At 49.8% G+C, this 19,419-nt stretch overlaps 1 protein-coding gene across 1 annotated transcript in view; it reads right to left on the reverse strand.

Moving 5' to 3' along the window:
• alk (ALK receptor tyrosine kinase) overlaps positions 1-19,419 on the reverse strand; it is a 255,900-nt gene that overhangs the window by 9,334 nt on the left and 227,147 nt on the right. The window contains exons 15-22 of the mRNA XM_088626040.1: positions 19,099-19,249; positions 18,011-18,187; positions 12,767-12,865; positions 11,761-11,922; positions 6,989-7,102; positions 5,771-5,957; positions 4,282-4,372; positions 3,919-3,983 (exon numbers count right to left, since the gene is read on the reverse strand). Of these exons, the coding sequence (XP_088482166.1) occupies positions 3,919-3,983; positions 4,282-4,372; positions 5,771-5,957; positions 6,989-7,102; positions 11,761-11,922; positions 12,767-12,865; positions 18,011-18,187; positions 19,099-19,249 (1,046 nt within the window). The remainder of the gene's footprint in view (positions 1-3,918; positions 3,984-4,281; positions 4,373-5,770; positions 5,958-6,988; positions 7,103-11,760; positions 11,923-12,766; positions 12,866-18,010; positions 18,188-19,098; positions 19,250-19,419) is intronic.

Here is a 19,419-nt window from a genome sequence, read left to right on the forward strand (position 1 = left end):
TACAGTTCAGTGTCTCAGTGAGCTGTCCAGTGTGTACGGTGTGTGTGTAATTTGTACAGTTCAGTGTCTCAGTGAGCTGTCCAGTGTGTACGGTGTGTGTGTATATTGTACAGTTCAGTGTCTCAGTGAGCTGTCCAGTGTGTACGGTGTGTGTATATTGTACAGTACAGTGTCTCAGTGAGCTGTCCAGTGTGTACAGTGTGTGTATATTGTACAGTTCAGTGTCTCAGTGAGCTGTCCAGTGTGTACGGTGTGTGTGTATATTGTACAGTACAGTGTCTCAGTGAGCTGTCCAGTGTGTACGGTGTGTGTATATTGTACAGTACAGTGTCTCAGTGAGCTGTCCAGTGTGTACGGTGTGTGTGTATATTGTACAGTTCAGTGTCTCAGTGAGCTGTCCAGTGTGTACGGTGTGTGTGTAATTTGTACAGTTCAGTGTCTCAGTGAGCTGTCCAGTGTGTACGGTGTGTGTGTATATTGTACAGTTCAGTGTCTCAGTGAGCTGTCCAGTGTGTACGGTGTGTGTATATTGTACAGTACAGTGTCTCAGTGAGCTGTCCAGTGTGTACGGTGTGTGTGTAATTTGTACAGTTCAGTGTCTCAGTGAGCTGTCCAGTGTGTACGGTGTGTGTGTAATTTGTACAGTTCAGTGTCTCAGTGAGCTGTCCAGTGTGTACGGTGTGTGTGTATATTGTACAGTTCAGTGTCTCAGTGAGCTGTCCAGTGTGTACGGTGTGTGTATATTGTACAGTACAGTGTCTCAGTGAGCTGTCCAGTGTGTACGGTGTGTGTATATTGTACAGTTCAGTGTCTCAGTGAGCTGTCCAGTGTGTACGGTGTGTGTGTATATTGTACAGTTCAGTGTCTCAGTGAGCTGTCCAGTGTGTACGGTGTGTGTATATTGTACAGTTCAGTGTCTCAGTGAGCTGTCCAGTGTGTACGGTGTGTGTGTATATTGTACAGTTCAGTGTCTCAGTGAGCTGTCCAGTGTGTACGGTGTGTGTGTATATTGTACAGTTCAGTGTCTCAGTGAGCTGTCCAGTGTGTACGGTGTGTGTATATTGTACAGTTCAGTGTCTCAGTGAGCTGTCCAGTGTGTACGGTGTGTGTGTATTGTACAGTTCAGTGTCTCAGTGAGCTGTCCAGTGTGTACGGTGTGTGTGTATATTGTACAGTTCAGTGTCTCAGTGAGCTGTCCAGTGTGTACGGTGTGTGTATATTGTACAGTTCAGTGTCTCAGTGAGCTGTCCAGTGTGTACGGTGTGTGTATATTGTACAGTTCAGTGTCTCAGTGAGCTGTCCAGTGTGTACGGTGTGTGTGTATATTGTACAGTTCAGTGTCTCAGTGAGCTGTCCAGTGTGTACGGTGTGTGTATATTGTACAGTTCAGTGTCTCAGTGAGCTGTCCAGTGTGTACGGTGTGTGTGTATATTGTACAGTTCAGTGTCTCAGTGAGCTGTCCAGTGTGTACGGTGTGTGTATATTGTACAGTTCAGTGTCTCAGTGAGCTGTCCAGTGTGTACGGTGTGTGTGTAATTTGTACAGTTCAGTGTCTCAGTGAGCTGTCCAGTGTGTACGGTGTGTGTGTATATTGTACAGTTCAGTGTCTCAGTGAGCTGTCCAGTGTGTACGGTGTGTGTGTATATTGTACAGTTCAGTGTCTCAGTGAGCTGTCCAGTGTGTACGGTGTGTGTGTATATTGTACAGTTCAGTGTCTCAGTGAGCTGTCCAGTGTGTACGGTGTGTGTATATTGTACAGTACAGTGTCTCAGTGAGCTGTCCAGTGTGTACGGTGTGTGTGTATATTGTACAGTTCAGTGTCTCAGTGAGCTGTCCAGTGTGTACGGTGTGTGTATATTGTACAGTACAGTGTCTCAGTGAGCTGTCCAGTGTGTACGGTGTGTGTATATTGTACAGTACAGTGTCTCAGTGAGCTGTCCAGTGTGTACGGTGTGTGTGTATATTGTACAGTTCAGTGTCTCAGTGAGCTGTCCAGTGTGTACGGTGTGTGTGTAATTTGTACAGTTCAGTGTCTCAGTGAGCTGTCCAGTGTGTACGGTGTGTGTGTATATTGTACAGTTCAGTGTCTCAGTGAGCTGTCCAGTGTGTACGGTGTGTGTATATTGTACAGTACAGTGTCTCAGTGAGCTGTCCAGTGTGTACGGTGTGTGTGTATATTGTACAGTTCAGTGTCTCAGTGAGCTGTCCAGTGTGTACGGTGTGTGTGTAATTTGTACAGTTCAGTGTCTCAGTGAGCTGTCCAGTGTGTACGGTGTGTGTGTATATTGTACAGTTCAGTGTCTCAGTGAGCTGTCCAGTGTGTACGGTGTGTGTATATTGTACAGTACAGTGTCTCAGTGAGCTGTCCAGTGTGTACGGTGTGTGTGTATATTGTACAGTTCAGTGTCTCAGTGAGCTGTCCAGTGTGTACGGTGTGTGTATATTGTACAGTACAGTGTCTCAGTGAGCTGTCCAGTGTGTACAGTGTGTGTGTATATTGTACAGTACAGTGTCTCAGTGAGCTGTCCAGTGTGTACGGTGTGTGTATATTGTACAGTACAGTGTCTCAGTGAGCTGTCCAGTGTGTACAGTGTGTGTGTATATTGTACAGTTCAGTGTCTCAGTGAGCTGTCCAGTGTGTACGGTGTGTGTATATTGTACAGTACAGTGTCTCAGTGAGCTGTCCAGTGTGTACGGTGTGTGTATATTGTACAGTTCAGTGTCTCAGTGAGCTGTCCAGTGTGTACGGTGTGTGTGTATATTGTACAGTTCAGTGTCTCAGTGAGCTGTCCAGTGTGTACGGTGTGTGTATATTGTACAGTTCAGTGTCTCAGTGAGCTGTCCAGTGTGTACGGTGTGTGTGTATATTGTACAGTTCAGTGTCTCAGTGAGCTGTCCAGTGTGTACGGTGTGTGTGTATATTGTACAGTTCAGTGTCTCAGTGAGCTGTCCAGTGTGTACGGTGTGTGTGTATATTGTACAGTTCAGTGTCTCAGTGAGCTGTCCAGTGTGTACAGTGTGTGTGTATATTGTACAGTACAGTGTCTCAGTGAGCTGTCCAGTGTGTACGGTGTGTGTATATTGTACAGTACAGTGTCTCAGTGAGCTGTCCAGTGTGTACGGTGTGTGTGTATATTGTACAGTTCAGTGTCTCAGTGAGCTGTCCAGTGTGTACGGTGTGTGTGTAATTTGTACAGTTCAGTGTCTCAGTGAGCTGTCCAGTGTGTACGGTGTGTGTATATTGTACAGTTCAGTGTCTCAGTGAGCTGTCCAGTGTGTACGGTGTGTGTATATTGTACAGTTCAGTGTCTCAGTGAGCTGTCCAGTGTGTACGGTGTGTGTATATTGTACAGTTCAGTGTCTCAGTGAGCTGTCCAGTGTGTACGGTGTGTGTATATTGTACAGTTCAGTGTCTCAGTGAGCTGTCCAGTGTGTACGGTGTGTGTGTATATTGTACAGTACAGTGTCTCAGTGAGCTGTCCAGTGTGAACTGTATATTGTACAGTTCAGTGTATCTGGGACCTGTCCAGTGTGTATGGTGTGTGTATATTGTACAGTTCAGTGTATCTGGGACCTGTCCAGTGTGAGCAGTGTGAACAGTGTGTTTATATTGTACAGTGCTGTGTCTCATTGAGCTGTCAGTGTGTCCAGTGTGAACAGTGTGTTTATATTGTACAGTGCTGTGTCTCATTGAGCTGTCAGTGTGTACAGTGTGTGTCTATTGTACAGTACAGTGTATCTGGGAACTGTCCAGTGAGTACTGTGTACAGTGTGTGTATATTGTACAGTACAGTGTACCTGGGAACTGTCCAGTGAGTACTGTGTACAGTGTGTGTATATTGTAACGTACAGTGTATCTGGGAGCTGTCCAGTGGGTACAGTGTGCAGAAAGTGAACAATGTTCAGTGTAGTTTTTACCTGATAATGAGTGCCTCCATGAGGAAGTCCAGCTCATCTTGCTCTGAACACACTTCTGGCAGAGTCTGAGCACAGCGGAGAGGAGCAGTTAGGCTAATCTAACACCACACATCTGCCACAGAGATCAAGTTGCTGACAAATTGTAACATTACTCACGCATAGGTTATTTTTGTGAAACCTAACAAGTGTCACATGGCACACGTAACATGAATCCTCCTTTTTCCACTTTCATGAGAGGAAGAGTTAGCCTTGTGTGGAAATGATTATTAACATGGCCCTGTCTGTCTGTCTTACTGCGGTATGTGACTGCTGGAGTCCTGCCCGAGGCAGCGTCGGAGTGAGTCTGCACCTCTCCTTTCTCACCTTGACAGCCACCTGCATGGGACTGGGCTCCCCGGGGATCCCCACTGCCAGCCCCTCGTACACCTCTCCGAACGCACCGTGCCCCAGGCCCCTGCGCCCACAAAACAGGACACAAGAGCACGTGAGCCCAGCGCCCCGACCTCAGGTACCGCAGTCCAGTCTCGCTCTTGTGAACACGAGGGCCTGAGCCAGAGACAGTCTGCAGGTATTCTGTATGTTCCCAAAAGAAACCATTAGAAACAGCTGCCCCCACACCAGCTCCATATACAATGAAGAAGTATTCAACCCCCAACGCACTTTCCACAGTTCTGTTGCAGCAGATTCTGAATTTGAAATAGACTGAAGCAGGTTGTTTTGGCACTGATCCACAGAGTATTGAGGATCATGTCAAAACAAAATACATTTGCACAGCTGCCGTCCATTACCCCAAAACGCACCCAGTGTGTTGATTGACTCCAGCTGTGTAAGAAATCAGTGGATCACCTGTTGTCAATCCTCCTGTAACTAGAAATGCCCCTCTCCCCGGTAGAGACATTCCCAAAAACAACGGACTCAAAACGAACACGAGAGAGCGTGCCATACAAGTCCGGGATATGATTATAGAGAGGCCTAGATCTGGGGAAGAGTACAAGAGCACTGCCAAGAGCTCAGCCCATCGTGCCGATGTGGGTGGGAGAAGAATGGAACTACAGCCACAGCCGAGACCAGCTGCCGGACGAGAAGGGCGCTTATCAACGGTGACACTGCACGAGCTACAGAAGACAGGGATGGAAGATGAGTACATGGGTCAACCTTCCCCAGGGCCCGTATGGCAGGGCTCCAGGGCTGAAAAAACCCATACTGTTCCCCTCAAAGAGTCTGCGAAACACCATCTACTGGATACTGCAGAGATGTGGAAGAAAGTCTTCTTCAAAGTTCCCCCGACCCCAGAGCCCTCCTGTAGCCCCAGACCCCCAGACCCCTAGGGCCCTCCTGTAGCCCCAAACCCCCAGACCCCCAACCACAGAGCCCTCCTGTAGCCCCAGACCCCCAGACCCCCAGGGCCCTCCTGTAGCCCCAGACCCCCAGACCCCCAGAGCCCTCCTGTAGCCCCAGACCCCCAGATCCCTCCTGTTGCCCCAGACCCCCAGACCCCCAGATCCCTCAGTCCTCCTGTAGCCCCAGCCCCCCGACCCCCAGGCCTCCTGTAGCCCCAGACCCCCAGATCCCCGTCCTCCTGTAGCCCCAGGCCCCCAGATCCCTCAGTCCTCCTGTAGCCCAGACCCCAGGCCCCCAGAGCTCTCCTGTAGCCCCAGACCACCAGATCCCTCCTGTTGCCCCAGACCCCCAGACCTCCAGAGCTCTCCTGTAGCCCCCGCCCCCCGACCCCCAGGTCTCCTGTAGCCCAGACCCCCAGATCCCTCAGTCCTCCTGTAGCCCCAGACCCCCAGACCCCCAGAGCTCTCCTGTAGCCCAGACCCCAGACCCCCAGCCCTGCTGCAGCACTGACCTGGTGAGGGAGATGTTGCGCCGCGGCACCTCCTTGAGGTCTGTGACGGAAGTGGTCTTGCCAGCGAAGCAGTAGTTGGGGTTGTAGTCGGTCATGATGGTGGAGGTCCTCAGCTTGCTCAGCTTGCAGTCCGGGCTCTGCAGCTCCAGCTGGATGGACTGCAGCTCCGTGTGCTTCCGGCGGTACACTGCGGAGTCAGACAGACACGGACACTGTGTGGCACAGTGTGCAGGTGTGTGTGCGCGTCTCCACATGTCTCTCTGTGTCTCTTAGCGTCTCTCTGGGTCTGTGTGTCTGACTCAGTTTTACAATGTGTCTCCATGTCTGTCAGTGTTACAGTGTGTCTCTGTGTCTCTCTGTTTCTGTGTGTCTCTCAATGTCTCTCAGAGTTACAGTGTGTCTCTGTGTCTCTCTGTTTCTGTGTGTCTCTCAGTGTCTCTCAGAGTTACAGTGTGTCTCTGTGTCTCTCTGTTTCTGTGTGTCTCTCAGTGTCTCTCAGAGTTACAGTGTGTCTCTGTGTCTCTCTGTTTCTGTGTGTCTCTCAGTGTCTCTCAGAGTTACAGTGTGTCTCTGTGTCTCTCAGTGTTAAAGTGTGTCTCTGTGTCTCTCAGTGTTAAAGTGTGTCTCTGTGTCTGTCAGAGTTACAGTGTGTCTCTGTGTCTCTCAGTGTTAAAGTGTGTCTCTCTGGGTCTGTGTGTGTCTCAGTGTCTGTCAGAGTTACAGTGTGTCTCTGTGTCTCTCAGTGTTAAAGTGTGTCTCTGTGTCTCTCTGGGTCTGTGTGTGTCTCAGTGTCTCTCAGAGTTACAGTGTGCCTCTGTGTCTCTCAGTGTCTCTCTGGGTCTGTGTGTCTCTCAGAGTTACAGTGTGTCTCTCAGCGTCTCTCTGGGTTTGGGTGTCTCTCAGCCTCTCTCTGGGTGTCTCTGAGTGTTACAGAGTGTTGCTGTGTCTCTCAGCGTCTCTCTGGGTTTGGGTGTCTCTCAGCCTCTCTCTGGGTGTCTCTCAGTGTTACAGTGTGTTGCTGTGTCTCTCAGCCTCTCTCTGGGTGTCTCTCAGTGTTACAGTGTGTCTCTGTGTCTCTCAGTGTCTCTCTTGGTCTGTGTGTCTCTCAGTGTTACAGTGCGTCTCTCTCTCTCTGTCTGTCAGTATTACAGTTCGTCTGTCTCTCTCTGTCTGTCAGTGTTACAAGCTGTATTGAAGGCTGAAGTTGTCATTACTCACTGATCATGAAGGCAGAGACTGTTAGCAGCAGAGCAGCGATGAGGGCTGAGGTGCCCACGGACAGGCCCAGGGCTAGCTCAGAGAGATGGGGCTGGGTGTTCAGGGGGTGAATCTCTGTGGAGAGACAATCCAGCACATCCATCTACAGGGACACAGGCACCGACACAACCCCACTATACAACCCCAAGGACAAAGGGTATCTGGGAAAAAAGGCTTTTCTGAACATCCAGGTGCACAATGCCAGGAGTGCTCTAACACATGTCCCCACATTTCAAGAACATTAAATCATAAGAAAGGTTAGAAACAGGAGGAGCCATTTGGCCAGTCTGGACTGTTTTTTAGTTAGTAGTTGAATGATGTCAATATCTCATCCAGCTGTTTCCTGCAAAAAGCCAGAGTATCATCTTCAACAACATGGCTGGGCAGCTTGTTCCACACTCCCACCACCCTTTGTGTAAAGAAATCTGGCTTTTGTGGCTTCTTTGAAAAACTGTAAAAAAAAAAGAACTTCCTCTCTAGACCCCATGCAGACAACCCCATAATGCCAACAATGTACAGGAAATCAGCAAGACTCATCAGGCTACAGACGGGCAGTGAAAGAATGTGGATTGTAAAAGCTGGAAATACAGGGAGTAGGTGCACAGCGTGTCGAGTTTTAAGGATTCACGGTCCCTCTGGGGAGAGCCCCATGTGAGCCCCTGGAGTCAAGGGGAAAGACAGGGACTTTAGGTCAAAAACGAGGAAGGCTAAAATGGATTTGCAAGACAGAGTTGAGAACGGGATCTGTTTAGGCGACCCTAAGCCAGCGTGGAAGAGGCTTAATGCAATGATGGGTAGAGGTGGGGAAACACGGAATGAGAATTGTGCTACTAGCTCACCCTTTGTGAATGATCTTCATTTTTATGGAAGATTTAACATGTTGATCCTACAGATAAATGTAATGAGATAATTGAGGGGATTCCCAGAAGTTCACCTCTGCGGCTGAGTGACACAGGGGTGGTTAAGTGTCTCCCAGATTAAGCCACACATGGCACCTGGCCCAGATGGCTTGTGGGGAAAGGTGCAGATAATCGGCTTAGGGGAGTTCTAACTCATTGATTTCAGGCACTACTTGCTTTTTGAATTGTTCCGAATATGTGGAAAGTTTTGCCTATTGTACCTGTACCTCAAAACCTAAGGCCAAAGCACTAAGTGACTCTCGCCTGGTAACACTCACCGCCCTATAGGCTAGGAGTGTGGAGAGGGATGTTTGTAAATCTCAGTTGCAATTGGTTTATAAAGAACTATAAGGGACTGAATATGCAGCTTTGACTAGAGTGAATTTCAGAGCTAGTCATGTACAATAGTCAGATGCACGTATTTGATTTCTTGATTTTAGTTCAGCATCTAATATGTTCCAGACCCACATGCTATTGGAACAGTTCTTGGGTTTGGAAGTTAACTTATAAGGTTTATAAAATGCATAACGGATTTTCCAACAGGTCACCCACAGTGTGTTCTTCTATACAATGGATTTTCAAAAGAAATTGTTTTAAATACAGTACTGGTGTTCCCCAGGGCTGTGTTTTGTCACTTTGGTTAATTTCCATTTATATGCAGGCAAAGATAACGTGGAGAACTTCTGTTAATCTGTTAAAGCGCACGGGTGGTATTGCCTTCGTGGGATTATCTACTGGCAGTGATAGAGACTCACTTGGAACAGATACTGTCAACTGGAAAGGTGGTGTCAGTCAAGTATGTTGCATATTACTCTTGACTAAACCGCAGAACTACTTGGCTACATGCGATATTAGTGCTGTACGTTAGATTTTCAACCTCTATCTCTTATTAACCAGCCGGTGGAGGTTTTAAATACCTCGGGACAGTAATAGATGAACACTCAAACTTTCCAGAGACTACCAGTTGCGTTTTTAAGAAGGCTGGTCAGCTTATATTTGTGATCAGGAAGCTGAAAGGGTTTGTTGGTGAATAAAAATGTGTTAGAGAGGGTTTATATAAGGCTGGTAGAAAGCGTCCTACATTTGATATCACTGTGTGGTATGGTAGGCTGAGTATTAAAAGTAAAGGGAATTGGACCAGAAGTTTGACTACTGCTAGGAGATATTGTAATATTAAATATGTCAATATAAATACTAGTACAGAGATATCTTATACTGCAGTTCAAGGGAGGGCTCATCTTATCGTTGATGACCCCTCCAACACTCTTCATTCCCATTTCCAACAGCTGTCTTTGGGGATGTGTGTTAGAAAGCCTATGAGCAAGAGAAACGTACTGTATACAAGAAAGCCTTTGATTCCTGTGCAATCGGCAGATCAAACACAGCAAAGTGATTTCTCCCTATATGAAGCTATCGGATGGTTGTAATGATAGTGTAACAGGGGCAGAGTGAGATCTGGGTGCTGTATCTGTGCTATATGTATTGTAGTGTTGCTAGGGCTATTGCTTTTTTACATTTATTTTTTATGTGGAGTTGACTATTTTTTTGTAGTTTTGTTTGGTGAGGCCAAAGACAAAATTTCCCTCCTTTTGGAGGGACAATAAAATTATATAATCTTATCTTAAATCTGAGCTCTTCCCAGTGGTGACTCCACAGGCTCTGCATCAGCATCATTTAAAGCACATCTTGTGTTCGCTTAAAATGTGCTTTACAGCAGGAGGACTATAACTGAGATTTTATCAATTACAGCTAAAAATATTGGCATTCTCTAAACCTACAACCCAATTACTGCATGCAGAACATTTCAACTACAGTACAGTGTGTGCTATTTACTCATTTGATCTTCTTCCTGGTTCCATGTAGCAGGAATGGGCATGGAGCCTGAGACCTTGTGTGGGTTGTGTGGCTGCAGGTGTGATGTGTGTAAGTGTGTACGATGTGTGAAGGCTGTGTAGTGGCCTTGGTGGGGGGGGGCTGAGGAGGATTATAAGATTGTAAACTTCTTCAGAGCCCACCATGAAACACCACCAGGAGCACACAGGTGGAAACTACCGGGCCATGTTGTTAAAGCCAATACCCTCATTTCTCTCAAGAAACAGCTGGATGAGATCTTCCAGTAAAGCAGTCAGAAAACCTTGGATCCACTAACTAATAACTAATAGCAGCTATATCACCCTGCAACTCACAACCCACAACCAGCAGCCCACTGAAGCGCAGCAGGTGTGAGCCTGGTCAGTACCTGGATGGGAGCTAAGGTTGCTGCTGGAAGAGGTGTTAGTGGGGCCAGCAGGGGGCGCTCACCCTGCAGCCTGTATGGGTCCTAATCCCCCAGTATAGTGATGGGGACACCATACTGTAAAAAGGCGCCGTCCTTTGGATGAGATGTAAAACTAAGGTCCTGACTCTGTGTGGTCATTAAAACTCCCAGGCTACTTGAAGAGTAGGGGTGTAACCCAGTGTCCTGACCAAATGTCTTCCTGGCCTTTACCAATCATGGCCTCCTAATAATCCCCATCTATGAACTGGCTTCATCACTCTGCTCTCCTCCCCACTGAGAGCTGGTGTGTGGGGAGCGTTCTGGCGCACTACAGCTGCCGGTGCGTCATCCACTCACTCTCTCACACAGCTACACACTGAACTGTCACACACTCACTCTCACACAGCTACACACTGAACTGTCACACACTCACTCTCTCACACAGCTACACACTGAACTGTCACACACTCACTCTCTCACACAGTTACACACACTGAACTGTCACACACTCACTCTCTCACACAGCTACACACTGAACTGTCACACACTCACTCTCTCACACAGTTACACACACTGAACTGTCACACACTCTCTCACACAGTTACACACTGAACTGTCACACACTCACTCTCTCACACAGCTACACACTGAACTGTCACACACTCACTCTCACACAGCTACACACTGAACTGTCACACACTCACTCTCTCACACAGCTACACACTGAACTGTCACACACTCTCTCACACAGTTACACACTGAACTGTCACACACTCACTCTCTCACACAGCTACACACTGAACTGTCACACACTCACTCTCTCACACAGCTACACACTGAACTGTCACACACTCACTCTCTCACACAGCTACACACTGAACTGTCACAGACTCACTCTCTCACACAGCTACACACTGAACTGTCACACACTCTCTCACACAGTTACACACTGAACTGTCACACACTCACTCTCTCACACAGCTACACACTGAACTGTCACACACTCACTCTCTCACACAGCTACACACTGAACTGTCACACACTCACTCTCACACAGCTACACACTGAACTGTCACACACTCACTCTCTCACACAGCTACACACTGAACTGTCACACACTCACTTTCTCACACAGCTACACACTGAACTGTCACACACTCACTCTCTCACACAGCTACACACTGAACTGTCACACACTCACTTTCTCACACAGCTACACACTGAACTGTCACACACTCACTCTCTCACACAGCTACACACTGAACTGTCACACACTCACTCTCACACAGCTACACACTGAACTGTCACACACTTACTCTCTCACACAGCTACACACTAAAGGGCTTTGAGTGGAGTGTCCTGTGTAATAATAATTCCTCACACTTCTATAGCACTTTTCTGGACACTCCACTCAAAGCCCTTTACAGGTAATGGGGACTCCCCTCCACCACCAGCAGTGTGCAGCCTCACCTGTGATGTGGAAACAAGGCTTGCTCCTCAAACTGTACTGGGTGTGTATTGCTTGAGTGCAAAGGTCACACAAGACCTGCGCTGCGGCCCGGGCGGAACGGCGGTACCTGTGGCGTTCAGGCAGGACACTCGGTCGGGGGCGAGCAGCTTCCCCGGCTCGCAGAAGCACTCTATCTGGAAAGAGCTGCTCTCCTGCCGGCACTCTCCCGACTCGCAGTGACTGCAGTTCAGGCTCATGGAGATCAGCACCTCCCCGTGGCTCTCCATGACTGCGCACAGGGACGGGGGGGACAGGGGATGGGGACAGGGCGGATGGAGACAGGGGAGAGAGCAGCAGTGGACAGGGGGACAGGGAGATGGGGACAGGGGGACAGGGCGGCAGGGGACAGGGGACAGGGGGCAGGGGGCAGGGGGCAGGGGCAGGGACAGGGCGGCAGGGGTCATGGGGCAGGGTGGCAGGGGACAGGGGACAGGGGACAGGGGGCAGGGACAGGGCGGCAGGGGACAGGGGACAGGGCGGCAGGGGACAGAGCGGCAGGGGACAGGAGGACGGGACAGGGGGACAGGGGATGGGTACAGGGCGGAAGGAGACAGGGGACAGAGCAGCAATAGACAGGGGGACAGGGAGATGGGGACAGGGGGACAGGGGGACAGGGACATGGGGGGCAGGGGACAGGGCGGCAGGAGACAGGGCGGCAGAGGACAGGGGACAGAGGACAGGGAGACGGGGTCAGGGGGATGGGAGATGGGGGGCAGGGGGCAGGGAGACAGGGGGACAGGGGGAGAGAGGCGGTTATCAAGCTCGCTCTGACTGGAGTGCCCACCCTGGAGGATCTCTGTGTTTCAGCCAGGTGAAATTCCAGCCCAGGACACTGTCCGCTGCCCAGCGGCTCCACTCAGAGACAGTCTGACCCGGGCCTGGCCACCACTTGCGTGGAGGGGCTGAAGGAGAAACCTCGTCTCTCTTAGACAGATTTTAGCTTGGGTAAGCAGAGAAGTGCTCTGATCTGAGAGCCCCATTCCTAAACCTTCAGCAGCAGCACAATGCGCATGCCGCTGTTACGCTCACAATACACAGGCGTTGACAGGTGGCTCCTGGTCCTCGTGTCCTACCTTTCAAAGGCATGAGGTAGGCTTTGCCCTCAGGGCTGATGAAGGAGACCCCATCCCCCCCGTCCTCTGTGGGATCATCGTCCTGTGAGGTGCTGCCACCTGTGGGCGGGGAGGGGTATGACAGGAAATGAGCAAGTTCCCTACTGACGTGGCACCTTACAGGGTGATGTTTCAAAAACTGACTTCAACAGGCATCTGCACAGGCGTTTCTCAGGAGGCTGAACCAGGAATTACAAGCTGGTTACTGGAACCTCAGGGCACGAGGCACAGTGTGTGAAAGAAAACGCCCAACAGGCTGCAGTCTGTGTTGTGATGGCAGACAGAACGGCTCACCCAGAGCGACTGCTGAAGAAACTACAGCGGGAAAGCAAGCTCAGTCAGTGAAAAAACACCCCTCATACTGCAGTAACGAGAAAGACACAGGCTCAGGCTCAGCAGGAAAGAAGTGAGTCTGTGACAGCTTGGTGTGCAGCCGTGAGAGAGAGACAGTTCAGTGTGTGTATCTGTGTGAGAGAGTGAGTCTGTGACAGTTCAGTGTGTAGCTGTGTGAGAGAGTGAGTCTGTGACAGTTCAGTGTGTGTGGCTGTGTGAGAGAGTGAGTCTGTGACAGTTCAGTGTGTGTGGCTGTGTGAGAGAGTGAGTCTGTGACAGTTCAGTGTGTAGCTGTGTGAGAGAGTGAGTGTGTGACAGTTCAGTGTGTAACTGTGTGAGAGAGTGTGTGACAGTTCAGTGTGTGTAGCTGTGTGAGAGAGTGAGTGTGTGACAGTTCAGTGTGTAGCTGTGTGAGAGAGTGAGTGTGTGACAGTTCAGTGTGTGTAGCTGTGTGAGAGAGTGAGTCTGTGACAGTTCAGTGTGTGTGGCTGTGTGAGAGAGTGAGTCTGTGACAGTTCAGTGTGTAGCTGTGTGAGAGAGTGAGTGTGTGACAGTTCAGTGTGTAACTGTGTGAGAGAGTGTGTGACAGTTCAGTGTGTGTAGCTGTGTGAGAGAGTGAGTGTGTGACAGTTCAGTGTGTAGCTGTGAGAGAGTGAGTCTGTGACAGTTCAGTGTGTAGCTGTGTGAGAGAGTGAGTGTGTGACAGTTCAGTGTGTAGCTGTGTGAGAGTGAGTCTGTGACAGTTCAGTGTGTGTAACTGTGTGAGAGAGTGAGTGTGTGACAGTTCAGTGTGTGTAACTGTGTGAGAGAGTGAGTGTGTGACAGTTCAGTGTGTGTAGCTGTGTGAGAGAGTGAGTCTGTTCAGTGTGTAGCTGTGTGAGAGTGAGTGTGACAGTTCAGTGTGTAGCTCTGTGAGAGTGAGTGTGTGACAGTTCAGTGTGTAACTGTGTGAGAGAGTGAGTGTGTGACAGTTCAGTGTGTAGCTGTGTGAGAGAGTGAGTCTGTGACAGTTCAGTGTGTAACTGTGTGAGTGAGTGAGTCTGTGACAGTTCAGTGTGTAGCTGTGTGAGAGAGTGAGTGTGTGACAGTTCAGTGTGTAACTGTGTGAGAGAGTGTGTGACAGTTCAGTGTGTGTAGCTGTGTGAGAGAGTGAGTCTGTGACAGTTCAGTGTGTAGCTGTGTGAGAGAGTGAGTGTGTGACAGTTCAGTGTGTAGCTGTGTGAGAGTGAGTCTGTGACAGTTCAGTGTGTGTAACTGTGTGAGAGAGTGAGTGTGTGACAGTTCAGTGTGTGTAACTGTGTGAGAGAGTGAGTGTGTGACAGTTCAGTGTGTGTAGCTGTGTGAGAGAGTGAGTCTGTTCAGTGTGTAGCTGTGTGAGAGTGAGTGTGACAGTTCAGTGTGTAGCTCTGTGAGAGTGAGTGTGTGACAGTTCAGTGTGTAACTGTGTGAGAGAGTGAGTGTGTGACAGTTCAGTGTGTAGCTGTGTGAGAGAGTGAGTCTGTGACAGTTCAGTGTGTAACTGTGTGAGTGAGTGAGTCTGTGACAGTTCAGTGTGTAGCTGTGTGAGAGAGTGAGTGTGTGACAGTTCAGTGTGTAACTGTGTGAGAGAGTGTGTGACAGTTCAGTGTGTGTAGCTGTGTGAGAGAGTGAGTCTGTGACAGTTCAGTGTGTAGCTGTGTGAGAGAGTGAGTGTGTGACAGTTCAGTGTGTAACTGTGTGAGAGAGTGTGTGACAGTTCAGTGTGTAACTGTGTGAGAGAGTGTGTGACAGTTCAGTGTGTGTAGCTGTGTGAGAGAGTGAGTCTGTGACAGTTCAGTGTGTAGCTGTGTGAGAGAGTGAGTGTGTGACAGTTCAGTGTGTAACTGTGTGAGAGAGTGTGTGACAGTTCAGTGTGTAGCTGTGTGAGAGAGTGAGTGTGTGACAGTTCTGTGTGTAGCTGTGTGAGAGTGAGTGTGTGACAGTTCAGTGTGTAGCTGTGTGAGAGAGTGAGTGTGTGACAGTTCAGTGTGTAGCTGTGTGAGAGAGTGAGTGTGTGACAGTTCTGTGTGTAGCTGTGTGAGAGTGAGTGTGTGACAGTTCAGTGTGTAGCTGTGTGAGAGAGTGAGTGTGTGACAGTTCTGTGTGTAGCTGTGTGAGAGTGAGTGTGTGACAGTTCAGTGTGTAGCTGTGTGAGAGAGTGAGTGTGTGACAGTTCAGTGTGTAGCTGTGTGAGAGAGTGAGTGTGTGACAGTTCAGTGTGTAACTGTGTGAGAGAGTGTGTGACAGTTCAGTGTGTAACTGTGTGAGAGAGTGAGTGTGTGACAGTTCAGTGTGTGTAGCTGTGTGAGAGAGTGAGTCTGTTCAGTGTGTAGCTGTGTGAGAGTGAGTGTGTGACAGTTCAGTGTGTGTGGCTGTGTGAGAGAGTGAGTGTGTGACAGTTTAGTGTGTAACTATGTGAGTGAGTGAATGACAGTTCAGTGTGTGTAGCTGTGTGAGAGAGTGAGTCTGTTCAGTGTGTAGCTGTGTGAGAGTGAGTGTGTGACAGTTCAGTGTGTAGCTGTGTGAGAGAGTGAGTGTGTGACAGTTCAGTGTGTAGCTGTGTGAGAGAGTGAGTGTGTGACAGTTCAGTGTGTGTAGCTGTGTGAGAGAGTGAGTGTGTGACAGTTCAGTGTGTAGCTGTGTGAGAGAGTGAGTGTGTGACAGTTCAGTGTGTAGCTGTGTGTGAGAGTGAGTCTGTGACAGTTCATTGTGTAGCTGTGTGAGAGAGTGAGTCTGTGACAGTTCAGTGTGTAGCTGTGTGAGAGAGTGAGTCTGTGACAGTTCAGTGTGTGTGGCTGTGTGAGAGAGTGAGTGTGTGACAGTTCAGTGTGTAGCTGTGTGAGAGAGTGTGTGACAGTTCAGTGTGTAACTGTGTGAGAGAGTGAGTGTGTGACAGTTTAGTGTGTAACTATGTGAGTGAGTGAATGACAGTTCAGTGTGTGTAGCTGTGTGAGAGAGTGAGTCTGTTCAGTGTGTAGCTGTGTGAGAGTGAGTGTGTGACAGTTCAGTGTGTGTGGCTGTGTGAGAGAGTGAGTGTGTGACAGTTCAGTGTGTAACTATGTGAGTGAGTGAATGACAGTTCAGTGTGTGTAGCTGTGTGAGAGAGTGAGTCTGTTCAGTGTGTAGCTGTGTGAGAGTGAGTGTGTGACAGTTCAGTGTGTAGCTGTGTGAGAGAGTGAGTGTGTGACAGTTCAGTGTGTAGCTGTGTGAGAGAGTGAGTGTGTGACAGTTCAGTGTGTGTAGCTGTGTGAGAGAGTGAGTGTGTGACAGTTCAGTGTGTAGCTGTGTGAGAGAGTGAGTCTGTTCAGTGTGTAGCTGTGTGAGAGTGAGTGTGTGACAGTTCAGTGTGTGTGGCTGTGTGAGAGAGTGAGTGTGTGACAGTTTAGTGTGTAACTATGTGAGTGAGTGAATGACAGTTCAGTGTGTGTAGCTGTGTGAGAGAGTGAGTCTGTTCAGTGTGTAGCTGTGTGAGAGTGAGTGTGTGACAGTTCAGTGTGTAGCTGTGTGAGAGAGTGAGTGTGTGACAGTTCAGTGTGTAGCTGTGTGAGAGAGTGAGTGTGTGACAGTTCAGTGTGTGTAGCTGTGTGAGAGAGTGAGTGTGTGACAGTTCAGTGTGTAGCTGTGTGAGAGAGTGAGTGTGTGACAGTTCAGTGTGTAGCTGTGTGTGAGAGTGAGTCTGTGACAGTTCATTGTGTAGCTGTGTGAGAGAGTGAGTCTGTGACAGTTCAGTGTGTAGCTGTGTGAGAGAGTGAGTCTGTGACAGTTCAGTGTGTGTGGCTGTGTGAGAGAGTGAGTGTGTGACAGTTCAGTGTGTAGCTGTGTGAGAGAGTGTGTGACAGTTCAGTGTGTAACTGTGTGAGAGAGTGAGTGTGTGACAGTTTAGTGTGTAACTATGTGAGTGAGTGAATGACAGTTCAGTGTGTGTAGCTGTGTGAGAGAGTGAGTCTGTTCAGTGTGTAGCTGTGTGAGAGTGAGTGTGTGACAGTTCAGTGTGTGTGGCTGTGTGAGAGAGTGAGTGTGTGACAGTTCAGTGTGTAACTATGTGAGTGAGTGAATGACAGTTCAGTGTGTGTAGCTGTGTGAGAGAGTGAGTCTGTTCAGTGTGTAGCTGTGTGAGAGTGAGTGTGTGACAGTTCAGTGTGTAGCTGTGTGAGAGAGTGAGTGTGTGACAGTTCAGTGTGTAGCTGTGTGAGAGAGTGAGTGTGTGACAGTTCAGTGTGTGTAGCTGTGTGAGAGAGTGAGTGTGTGACAGTTCAGTGTGTAGCTGTGTGAGAGAGTGAGTGTGTGACAGTTCAGTGTGTAGCTGTGTGTGAGAGTGAGTCTGTGACAGTTCATTGTGTAGCTGTGTGAGAGAGTGAGTCTGTGACAGTTCAGTGTGTAGCTGTGTGAGAGAGTGAGTCTGTGACAGTTCAGTGTGTGTGGCTGTGTGAGAGAGTGAGTGTGTGACAGTTCAGTGTGTAGCTGTGTGAGAGAGTGAGTGTGTGACAGTTCAGTGTGTGTGGCTGTGTGAGAGAGTGAGTGTGTGACAGTTCAGTGTGTAGCTGTGTGAGAGAGTGAGTGTGTGACAGTTCAGTGTGTGTAACTGTGTGAGAGAGAGTGTGACAGTTCAGTGTGTGTAGCTGTGTGAGAGAGTGAGTGTGTGACAGTTCAGTGTGTAGCTGTGTGAGAGAGTGAGTGTGTGACAGTTCAGTGTGTGTGGCTGTGTGAGAGAGTGAGTGTGTGACAGTTCAGTGTGTGTAACTGTGTGAGAGAGAGTGTAATGTATGTTAATGTTCAGTGTGTGTTTAATGTCTGACACGGTGTGGGGCTCAGAGGGGTGTCCTCTGGCTGGCTGGCTGTGCTCCTGGGACGTACCGATATACCCTCCTCCTCCCCCTCCTGCGGAGCAGGCCCCTCCACCGCCCCCAAATCCCCCTCGGGTCTTCCAGCCGGGCAGAGACTGGGGGCACGGCTGACCCCCCAGCGCCCCCAGGACCAGGGGCTGTCCTGCCCAGGGCACTGGAGAAGTGTCATTCCAGCCACCACCACCCCCTGCGACACACAGCAAGAGAGATGACATTAGATCAGGGTCCCCCACAGCACCCCAAAATACACATCACACAGCAAGAGAGATGACATTAGATCAGGGTCCCCCACAGCACCCCAAAATACACATCACACAGCAAGAGAGATGACATTAGATCAGGGTCCCCCACAGCACCCCTACGACACACATCACACAGCAAGAGAGATGACATCAGAACAGCGACCCCCACAGCACCCCAAAACACACATCACACAGCAAGAGAGATGACATTAGATCAGGGTCCCCCACAGCACCCCAAAACATCACATCACACAGCAAGAGAGATGACATCAGAACAGCGACTCCCACAGCACCCCAAAACACACATTACACAGCAAGACAGTCATCAGAAGAGGGTCCCCCACAGCACCCCAAAACACACATCACACAGCGAGACAGTCATCAGAAGAGGGTCCCCCACAGCACCCCAAAACACACATCACACAGCAAGAGAGATGACATTAGATCAGGGTCCCCCACAGCACCCCAAAACATCACATCACGCAGCGAGACAGTCATCAGAACAGGGTCCCCCACAGCACCCCAAAACACACATCACTCACACAGATATCCATCAATCTTCTTGAGCTCTGATGGCATAGGGTTTCAGTTTCAGCACTTGTGTGCAGCTCTGAGTGAGTCACAAATGTGTAGCTGTGAAGCAGAGGAACCCCAGAACCCTAGACTCCCCCCCCCACCCCCCACCCGACCTCTGGGACCACAGTCGATACCGAACAGCTCACAGGGGTCTCTTGACTGATGAGTCAGCTCATCAGCTAGTCCGGTGCACAGTGCACAGGGAGAAAGGAGGAGACTCATTCAATTCAGGGCCCTCCAGCTCCTGTCAATCAGGTCTGGAATCGCCCTGGGACGTTACCTGCAGCGCCCGAACGGCCGTTCTGCCCCGGGACAGAGGGGTCGGTCTCGAGAAGCTCCTCCTCCTCCTCGTCCTTCGATTGGCCGCTGCTGTAGCCCCGCCCCCCGGCCCCGGCCGCGATCAGCAGGGGCACCGGGACCCCTCCCACCACCTGGAAGCACAGCACAGGCCTGACCACACACACAGCCGGTCACACACACCGGCTCCCCACGCCTGGGGCCAGGGCTCTGGGCTCGGGTCTGGGGGTTGCGGGTTCGAGTTCCATGACAGACACTGCTGCTGTGCCCCTAGCCAGCACCTGACCTGAACTGTTCTGATAGA

The sequence above is a fragment of the Lepisosteus platostomus genome, chromosome 3, assembly GCF_059453375.1.
Source record: "Lepisosteus platostomus isolate fLepPlt1 chromosome 3, fLepPlt1.hap1, whole genome shotgun sequence".
NCBI classification, from domain to species: Eukaryota; Metazoa; Chordata; class Actinopteri; order Semionotiformes; family Lepisosteidae; genus Lepisosteus; species Lepisosteus platostomus.